We start from the raw sequence: 10,959 nt of genomic DNA, 5'->3' as shown, positions 1-10,959 counted from the left end.
ATGTCACTACCAGCGTATTTCATTTGTTAATAATAGGCCCCTGTTTGTTTTGCAATCATTTAAATTCGTAATACATCATTTTCATAAATGTTGCGCAAATGAAGTGAGGTTGCGTACGGAGGCACTCTTATGAATACACATGAAGGGTGAAACAAAGAGAGAGGAGATCATTTGAATACTTAGATTAGAGTTGTACATAATTCTTTTCTATTAAATATGGTAAACAGTGCACTTGCTTATTTCCTGAATCCCGACATGCAAAAGACAAACAAATATGACAGTGCCCTCTTGTAAAATTGTATTAATAATCATGTGTAACATTAAAACAATTTGCCGTATAATGGAAGAACAAGCATTTTATATGATTTGAGTTCTGGAAGTGACTGGTGCTTGAAGTTACGTGAGGACAGTGTGAAAATGATGAAGACAGAAAACTATTATTGAAACATTATTATTTTTCGGACAAGATTTTTTATCTCCTTAAAATTCATTAAAACGGGGTAAGAAATATTTTCCTATAGTTCGTCTTTTTTCTTTTGCAAATCGACCAATAGCCCAGAACTGCTGTGCTCCGTATATGATCTTTGTTTTGGACAGAAGTGTCCGTAATTGTATAGGTCTGAATTTATTTTCTTGAAAATCAAAATACATCTTTTTTCAAGAAGAAACACTTTACAAAAAAATATGCACGTGAATTACTTTCTAAAAGTACGACTGCTGAAAAAGAGCAAAACAGACAAAAACCAAGGTATGAATATGTAAGATATCTATTACTTCTGTAAAATGGTTGTTTGTATAATGTTGATAGGCATCAGCTTAGGCATTACTATTGTTTTTTATTTTGAATCACTTTAGTTTTCATAGAATTCTGAATAACGGCATCGATACATCTTCAATATTGCCCACATGTAAAACGCGGCCCTAAATTTCCTAATTTCTGGCAAAAATTCCAATAAATTCTTTTTGAAGCACCTATTATAATTAAGAGTGGTTTTGCCGTATCGGTGTACTTTACTGTAGCATGACAGTCACAGCTTTTCCGGTGAAGATTCCTTTGTCAAAAGAATATAATCAAAGGCGGTACAACTTTTAGAGAGAAAGAAAATATTTTACCAAAATACACTGTGAACACTGAAAATACCAAAATACAATTTTCACTAAGTGACAGAAGAACTAAGAAGTAAGTTTTCACTGATGATTCTTCAGAATGACTGAACGGCTCAGACCAGTATTCCAGTACAGAGTGGAAATGCGCGGCTGTGAAACCCCCGATGCCCCAGCAAGGCCTCGTAGTATAACACCGCATATAAAGCTGTGTATTTGAATATTCATGATAAAATCTATCAGCTGTTTGTACTGTGGCATTAATTAATTGCTTGAGGGGAGGCTGCACCCAAATAAGGGTCTCGAACGCTGCAATATAACAGTCCCAAAGACAGAATTATAAAGTGAGAAATTCATGACTGGAGGGTGCAAACACCATGTGGATCTTTCAAACAGCATGGGATGCGCACAGTGGAAGGTTTTACTGAGTCTTTTAACACTTAATAGATGTTTTATAGATGATCTACGTGACAACGACGGGAAAGTAAAATTTGAAACGCAAACTGGGCAAATAATCAATACATTTTAAATTGAGCGGACCTTGCTCTTTGTATAGGATGTTAGTGTGTGTGTCTTTATATATTTATACATATAAATGTATGCCATTAGAAGTGTATGAATATGCAAGACTGTTGAAGGGTCCCAATCAACTCCTACACTGACGGGCTGGCAGTTAAAAGAGTGCAGCGGGGAGGAGTTTCACGCTGAAAGACATTAGCATGCCTTTGAAACAAGAGACCTTGAATATGAACAAGAGCTTTCCGTGTACACTTTGGAATGTAATTTATATGCATAAAGTGAGGTGTGAGGCCAGAGGATGTAAGAGGGGCAGAAAGGCTACACTCAGTACAGGTGTAGCTCTCAACAGTCGACGACCAGATTTGTTTGGGGTTTTCTTTTTACACGCAGTGCCTCTTCAAACATCGGGAAGTTTCTCGAAACTTCCAGGATATGATAAAGATAGAGGCATGCATATTAAAGCCCTAAAAAGATTGTTAGATGTTTTTGAAGAAATGTTATCTCAAAAGTGATTTTGTTTGCAGTTTCAAGCGAAGAACCAAATGCTTGTTTGATGACCTGGGTTAATTTTAGTGCCAGTGCCACGAGTATCCTACGTGCTCAACTCTCTGAATTATGCATGGTGATTATATGATGTAGCCCTCTGAATTGTAAATTCTCACAATTATACAGCCCATTGTCTATTCATTATTTCAAAACGAATGGGAAATTATGTAAAACTATCTCTAAAGAGGTAGGCAGCGTGTAATGTGACTTGCCATACTGTTCATGCAATTCAAATACTTTGCTTTTTCTGAGAGTCGAAAGTAATCGTATTTAAATGAAATCTGACTTGCGTGTCGTGTGGGATTATGATACATTTGGAAGATAAGCTATGATAACTACATGCCATGAGGTGAAAGCACTCAGGCAATGAGTGTTTTCCAATTAACTTAAACCTCCTTCAAGGTTAAATATACAAGTATTGACTAAGAGTCAAACTTCTTTACTCGACCCGTCAGAGGATTTTGTGTCACTCTATCGGCATGAAAGAAAACATTGACCTATATTTTTAAAAGTAGGATCTTAGTTTGTTTGTTTTGTTGTGTCTGGGATTTTTTTTTAGTCCCTTGTTTTCATTTAAAACAGTTCAAGTGTCTTTTTTTACAATTCCCAAATTGTTCCCTTGGTCCCAGGAGAAGCTAAAATCAACAATTTGATTTTCTTTAAAGGCTGCCGCTACTTAAGGACTCAATGACTTTACTAGGTATACTTTTCTTACTGTTTCTATGTCACATTTTATAAGTTGTATCCTGGACCACAATTGACTTCCAGAAAACGTGTCCCAGAAGGTTTGTTGTATAAACAGGTCACGAGAGCACAGAGCCATTTCTTGAAGCCAAACGGTATAAATATCATACGGCACAGTTGAAGGCCAAATAACAGGGCAAGGATTAATGAGAAAATATATTTCAGAGTTTAAATTTTCATTCATAATAGCCTCAGGCAATAAGCATAATGGGAGTTTGGTTCAACACACTCAGATGGATCAACATCAGAGACTCTCCTTGTGGTTCTAAAAGGTTTCAGGTCCAGACCCCGAGTGCGAGGAGGCCAGATATTTGTGACCCACACAATCCCTGGACATCGTCTAAGGAGACAAATGTTGCCATGCATGCATATGTATGTATGCACACATACACGTGCACATGCGTGTGTATGGGCATATCCATATTTTCAATGCCACTGTCTTCTTTATCTGCATCACTTTGTCTCTATTTCTTTTAAACAGATAAAGGGAGATGTAAGCTGTTTTTTCACCATTTTATTTTCTCTTAACTTGGATGTTTTTGAGTGATTTTTTTGATGGTACTAGGATTCGTGCATCTGCTCACACTGAAAAGATGGAGTGCATTTTCCAATTGAAATTTTACTCCCACACTGGTGGATACTTTGAACGTATACAGTTAGAGTAATCATAATTTAAAGCATACAATATTAAGTCACTTTTATAATCAGTCTTTGTCTGGAGCAAATCATTTGTTGTATAGTTGAATTGTATTTCGATGATGTGCTTTGTAACTTTGATTTTAAGAGGTGTGTAATAACATTACAAATCTTAACCTCCCTTGTACATTTCCATCTTTATTCTATTTTACTTTGGCTTTTGATGTGAGGACTCTAATGGGCAGTGGCATATGCTTGGTGTATTAGATTAGAACCAAAGACAAATCATAAATGTCCTGGACTAAAAATGTCAGAGGTTTCCTTCCTAATTTGAAAAGTGTATTCTAGACTTGCCTCATGTGTTGGCTATTACAGACCCTGCAGTGAGACGCTGCTTCCTGTCCCTCCTCCTCCTTGTCTGGAAGTGTTGCCCTTTCATCATCCATCTCTCCTCATCCGCTATTCTCCTCCTCACCTCCTCCATCCCTCTGCTGAGCACAGGTATTTGTTTAGGAATCTCTCGGTGGAAATTATACTCCATCTCCGGTGCTCCCTATCAACACACAATTATCATGGGCAATCATGCAGAACAGTGTTCAATTCAGCTGGAACTCCCACTCTGATGACATTACTGACTGTAAGGCCCGGCTTCTTCAGGAGGAATCCTGCTCCGCACCTGCATGAATGCTCTCTCTCTCCCTCATCTCCTGTCTCATACACTTTCTCACAAGGGTGTGGACAGAAGCATGATTTAACTCTCCTTTTTATCTTATTAGGATTTAATTTAAAGCAGGAACTGAACCAGATAAGAAATCTCATTCCGATGGGGGACTTTCTCGCTAAGAGAACCGCTCCAACTTCAAACGGGACAAATGTGTGATCTTATCCTACAATACATTAGCATCTATGGCCTCCTTTTGTCGTGACCTGGAGAGGTTTACCTGGACGTGGCTTCCAGGAGTATGTCTGGCTATCCTCCGAGACTAGAACTTCAGGCTTCAGCAATTTGCAAGTGTGAATCTCCATTTGTAAAAGTAAAAGTCAATCTCACGAAATAATCACTGCCTTACATTGGCATCACTCCTTCCTGCATTCTGAGGCAAACAGCAGATGCATTCCGTTCTGTACGATAAGTACATTATTAAGCTCAAAAGGCATAGAGTTGATACAGACACATGAGAATCGACACAGGAGTCCATTCAGATCCTGATCAAATGCTCCATTCATGAGTGAAATTACCATCCGTCTGTCAGCCAGGGTGTGAATTCTTTCATCTTCAGATCCTACCTCTGAAGTTCTGATTGAATGCAGAACACCACATAGGCTCTAGATAAGCAAAATAGGATTTCTACTTCTCAGGGTTGTGGTGAGAGATGAGTCAAATGAGACAACAGTGCTCTCTTGTGGTGTGCTCACCAAACAACTACAGAATGGTTTTTGACAGCTATCAAGCTTGCCTTTATAACAATTTTATTACAAATAAATCAAATTAACTATTTATATGGACAAACTCATAACACAAAGGAAAGGGAATAAGTGTAAATCATGACAAACACAGCAAATAACCAAGTGTTACATAAACGCAACGATTAAAAAAATGAAATCATGTTGAAATGATGACTTACCAACAGAGTCAACCAAAAAAACAATTGAATCTGACAGAAATTACCAGTTTACTGCACTTACAGGCTTTGAATATAACAACCTACAATGCGGGATAAATAGCATCCGTTCTATTTTCCTAGCAATGAACTGATATTTCTGATATTATGTATCAATTCCAGTGATAATATAGGTCTTTGCTGCTCAGCGAATGGCATAAAAGTAAGAGAGAATTGGTCTGATCAACAGTTGCACTCAAAGCTGCATGACGCTTCCTCTGCTACGTCGAACTCTGTTATCTGCAAATCTACTGGGAATAACATCAGTGGGTCATATTGTTGCACTGGATGACATGTTCCTTCTTTGGAATAAGCCCAGAAACTTAGCCACACGGCCCCATTCCACATTAAAAAAAAAGAATAAAATAAAAGGATTATCTACTGCTAGCATACACAAAAAATTGTCAGAGATAGTCAAGTCAAAGTGAACTACACTTAAGTATAAATCTGAGAAACTTAATTTTAGGCCTTTACCGCTTGTGATGTTAAAAGCGGAAAAGCCCTGTTTGAAGTGTTCTGTGTCCATCTGTTTATGCAAATTATTTCCCCTTTAAAACGTGAAGCCATACACTCACCAAGTCTTTAAAGACATCTTCGCCGTGAATAAATATGAGATAGGAGTCTAAAAATATCAAATATAAATCAGCTTGTCATCTCAGCACAGAAAGGCCAGCATCACTCTTCCAAAAAACATAAGTTATAAAATTTAGCCACACTGTAAGCTTTTTCCTATCTAGATCAATCACACATTTTATAAAGTGCATAAGGTTATGTTTTTGTTTTGTTTTTGGTTTTTTTTTACACACTTTGTGTCACATACACATTATAATACTTGTTCAACCAAGTACTTCACTCTCCCAGCATTCTTAAACCTAAGCAATACAATAATCAAGAAACATCAACATATGACTCAAATTTCTTTTCCACAAACAAACAAACACTCACACATATCCACACTCAGGATCCAACCTCAGGATTTTTACTAAATACACCTTTTCCATGTATGATCTGAGGATCATACACATCCTTTTATTGGCGGATCAATTTAAAGCACCTTTTAATGGAGGGATCACAATGATATAACTCCCAGCATGATAACAATAATTGCAATGTGTTGATCCTGGAGCAACCATTAACTCTAACCATTAACTTTGTCTGCTAACCTACTGTGTTGACAACATGAGTCAAAGTGATGTTTCTGTGTTGAATATTCATGAGAATTAATCAAGAGCCTGACTGTAAAAGCAAATGTATTTCAAAATTCTTGATCCCTTCCTCTAAACCGTCATCGGTTCAAGTTAGTGATAATGTAGCTGAATGGTTCGGCCAATCAGGAGAAAAAGAAGGCCAGATAGTAGACAGAAGAAGATACCAATGGGGGCAAACATGAATGACAGGCCATAGTTGAGTGAAAGCTGGAATCCCGGACATAGAGCTGAACGCTGGTAGTTTATGTAGGCATCCACCACATCCAACACCTGAATCCACAGGACATACATGAGCACCACACACAGCAGGGAAAAACCTGGTGGAGAAAAAGGGGCAGCAAACGAGACAGGTAAGATTGTCATATTATAGCAATGGATTGTGAAAAGGGGTTAAATTATCAATTTAACCAGCTGAGAGCCTCACCAGATGCTAGGAAGAGGCCGCCTCCTGCTTTGTACAAGCGATGGCTGGCGAAAGGAGCAGCACAGATGATGATGAACCCCGCAAGCACGACGGCTGCCACACCAATAAGCATGAAGATACTCCAAAAGCCTCTGTAGACTGAATAACACAGATGTAAGCCAAATATGCCAATTACAATAGACTCTATCGACACATTTTCCTGGGAATATTGGAAAAAGAAAAAAAAAACATACTTATGGCAGAATCATAATCTGTGCTGTTGTGGTTCTTGTGCAACACTGGGAAGGGGAAGAGGTAGGAGTGCATGCAGACCTTCAGGTGAGGTTGATTTGCTGGGGAGAGGAAGAAAATTATTGGCTTTTAGAGGACAAAAACCACACCTGCCAGTGGTTGCCATAATAGCGAATGAATATTTGTGATTTTAAGCAATAAATGAAAATGAAAAACTCCTCTTGTTTTTTTTTTTGTACTTTCTGTCTACTTTCTTCTTCCCTGTCTTTGAGCATTTGGAATTCCACAGAGCCTCACAAGGTTGTTTTAGTGCTTGAGGCTGATTCTGACAATGACCCTCCATTCAACAAGTCAACATTGGAAATTAGACGGTGCGCAATCACCTGACAAGGGGACAGAACAACATCACATGGCACAGCCACTGAATCGTCACATGAGAGAGATTCTAGCAATGTGGTATCATGCAATTGGTCACAGATTGAAAAAGGTCGAATCAAAGATTCTTAGATTCAAAACGTATATTCTGTTGTATTAAAGGAATTAGAGTATATGGCTGTCATCAGCTTGAAAGGACGGACAATGGAAAACCTTTGGGGAAAAACGGCTTATGTTCCTTCTCTTGTGCATGAAAGCATTACTTCACTCTGTGAGTCTCACTTACTGAACCAGAGCTTCCACAGCAGGCTTTCGTCACCCATGTTGCCTCCAAAAGAGCACCTCCAGAAAAAGCCCTCATGGTATAGAGTGATTTCACTGGGGCCTTCCTTCATCACCACATCTCCCTGCTGGAAAACAAAGACAAAAACATAGCCCTTGACACATTCACTATTATTTGAGCATGCAAGTAGACTTCGGCGCTGTCACAAGTGTGACCATGGTGGCGAAGAGCAGCTGCAAGAGAGTTCAAAGGTCCAGCTGAGCGAGCACCTCCGAGCACGTGAAGCTTTGATGTGGTGTCCAGCAAGCGGCGCAGCCGAAGATGTCGTCATTTGGGAAACATTCATAATTGGTGGTCTCTATTTTTGTCTGACAGCCAAAAATGTATAGATGTTTGAAATCGTAGCTGGTCTGTAGAATGATATATATAATGTTGAATCTCTTATGTTGAGGAAATACAAATGTTTTTCTACAACATCCATACCTGCTGAAACAAAAAAAATGTTTTCAATCAACAGAAATTCTAAAACTGATGATGTTCATATTTTCTCCCCCCTGCTTTGAATGAAACAGGTGAGAAAAACAGCAGTTGTAAAAAAGTGGATACTATTATCATCTTAGTACTATGTATTGTAAGAAATAACTTACTATGTTGATATCTAATTTCCAGTACCAGTGCCCACTGTGAAAAAGTAGACATGCTCTAGTCGGTGATATTTAATACAGTCCTATTCCATGGGATATACTGGTATTTGTATTTCTATCACAGGGACACTTGCTCCTGGCTCAATCATTGCATAGCTGTATACACACAACATTTTATAGTGTCTGGTTTCATGAAGAGGTCCCTCAGGGACCCCTCCGAGCCTTGTGTGCCGGTTATCTCCTGACAGAATACTTGCAGCAACTGATCACTGCGTCAAAAATAGAAAAAGATTTGAAATTCAAGGTCCACCAATGGAATGATCTGTACTTCAACTGAGAGAGGAGAGAGAGTGCACCTTCACAAATAGCACTGATATGTTTGGAGATTATATAAAATAGAATTGATTTTATCGTTCATAAAATCAGAACGAATGAGCACTCATCCAATTTCGAATATGCATTTATATGTTTATAAGTGCCTTGACCATATTCTTAGTCTCTCAGCTGCTGTAAGAACTTCAACACCTACCTCTATAGTCACATCACCGAGGACAGCTGTTCCATTTTTGTTGCAGCTCTCGGAGGCCAGCAGCCAGTGATCGGTTCCAAAGGAGAGGAGGATGAACGCTGCTGCCAGTGCTCCAAAGAGCCCTGCGAAAAAAAGTGCCACACTCAGCTTCATGGTCCAGAAATGACCAGCTTCTCTCCGTCACTTGAACTCCTCTCTCCCGAGTTACAGTGGTCGCATGTGCCAGGTTGGGTCAGAGTGTCTCACTCCTCAGTACACCACTGTTGTATATCCACCCTGGGAGATTGCTCCTTTCTGCGTTGAACTGGTTTATGTGGGTTTACTGGATCTTGACTCCTCTTCTGCCCCCTGTCTCTGTATGGGAGGACAAGTTTGTGCACATGACTCCTCTGGACCCCCCACCCCACCCCAACCAATCCTCTTGGCTATTTTTGTGGTCTAATTGAAGCGTCTGCTACCCACAGTTAGTGGAGCAGCTGAAGAGTGTGAAAGGAGGGGATCCATGCAGAAATAACTAGTGGCAACTGGACACTCTGTGTCTGCACAAGAATGTCAGGGTAGGGTTGGACTGAAAGGACAGGAGTAACTCTCCTTCCAAGTAACTCTGCCCTACAAGAACAAACACATAAACAGACAAATACACTAGTGGCTGCTATTTCCTTCAAATTTTGAAAGTGAAAAGTCAGTTTCACCACAGATATGAATGCTAACTGTTATACAAGACATACAGTACGTGTTTTTACGAATGTCTGAACCTGTAAGTTTCCATTTTGCTTCTTAATTGCTTAGCATTGTGGTTTAACATTGCTGTGGCATTTATACAAGCATGTTATCTTGCTTAATATGTTGCATTTTATGCATTTAATATATTCAATTTCATTTTCATCTAACATTTCAAATAACTCCAAGTGTTTTTATACCTTAATTAGCTGTAGTACGTAACCACAACTACCACTTGTACTTTAACTTTGTGCTTAACCCCACTCCTGCTATTTAAATTTTTTTTCCAAAATTATCATACACTTAATAGATACTAAGCCTACTATTACTATCACCAATAACAGCAATACCACCACCACCAAAAACAGCAATAATATTAACGAAGGGGTATATTCCTTGAACTGAGGGAACCACTAACTTGTTAACATCCAAGAGACACATTCAGCAGTGAACCTAAATGTGGACACACCAATTTACACAGGGATGTGACTCAATCCACTGTGACCTAGAATCACTTCACCCATGTCCTCCGTTCCCTGGTGTTTGTCTAAGAGATGAAGTGTTGCTCCTACAATAACCTACATCTAAAAACTTACTGCGTTGCTGACTTCCATATCATATAACTAAAGGCGAGCAAAGAGAACATACTGTATGTAAGTGATAACAGGTTTGAGAAGTTGACTACAGTATAGAATTTTCTGATTTGTGGCAACTAGATACAGCCTCAATATGGTTTTTCCTCTATAGAAGAAATGCCTCAATCGTCATATTCAGTTATACGTAGAGCGCAACTGGACCACTGCATTTAACCCATTATGGAGGGGCCATGAGCAGAAGGCAGCTAAGAAACAGTGCCAGGGGAGCTGTTAGAGGTTCAGTGTCTTGCTTAACAACACTTCGGCAAGTTGGGAGGAACCGGGAAGCGAATCGGGAATGTTCGGTTCCAAGGACGAGCGCTCGAACCACAGTAACCCCCAGTGCCACGCAATTTAAAATCTCAAAAATCAACTTATGTCACTTCCTGAAACCCCAACATCATGTGCTTCATACAAATATAGTTCAACGGCATACTCTTTAACCGTGAATAAAGATGCATTTTTGACTGATAATGCAAACAATTAAAAAGGAGATAGTGATTACAACAAGTTGTACAGTCAAAATATGAAAGTCTGGGCAAAGGGATATTTAAAAACTGAAAATGTCTCAGTTGATGCTGTGTTGGAAGTTGAAGTGTTTGGCTGTAGCTGTGCCTGCTTTGTGTAAGCGTTGATATTTAACAAAATCAGGACAGCCTGATCGACAACTAAAATTGAGCTGTAATTAAAGAAAAATTGA

The 10,959-nt window shown here is 39.0% G+C and overlaps 1 protein-coding gene across 1 annotated transcript; it reads right to left on the bottom strand.

Annotated features, from left to right (window-relative positions):
* Positions 1–4,990: 4,990 nt before the first annotated feature.
* Positions 4,991–9,282, bottom strand: tmem182a (transmembrane protein 182a). The gene is made up of 5 exons (XM_086145113.1): positions 8,905–9,282; positions 7,735–7,858; positions 7,076–7,174; positions 6,843–6,980; positions 4,991–6,735 (listed from the first exon to the last, which is right to left on the bottom strand). The coding sequence occupies exons 1-5, from the start codon at positions 9,055–9,057 to the stop codon at positions 6,509–6,511; spliced, it is 741 nt and encodes a 246-aa protein (XP_086001239.1). The 5' UTR covers positions 9,058–9,282; the 3' UTR covers positions 4,991–6,508.
* Positions 9,283–10,959: the final 1,677 nt, after the last annotated feature.

This window comes from Fistularia commersonii, chromosome 4 (genome assembly GCF_037954325.1).
Source record: "Fistularia commersonii isolate RoL2024-O1a breed Wild chromosome 4, RoL_Fcom_v1.0, whole genome shotgun sequence".
In the NCBI taxonomy this organism is placed as follows: Eukaryota; Metazoa; Chordata; class Actinopteri; order Syngnathiformes; family Fistulariidae; genus Fistularia; species Fistularia commersonii.
This window is presented reverse-complemented; position numbering and strand designations above follow the sequence as displayed.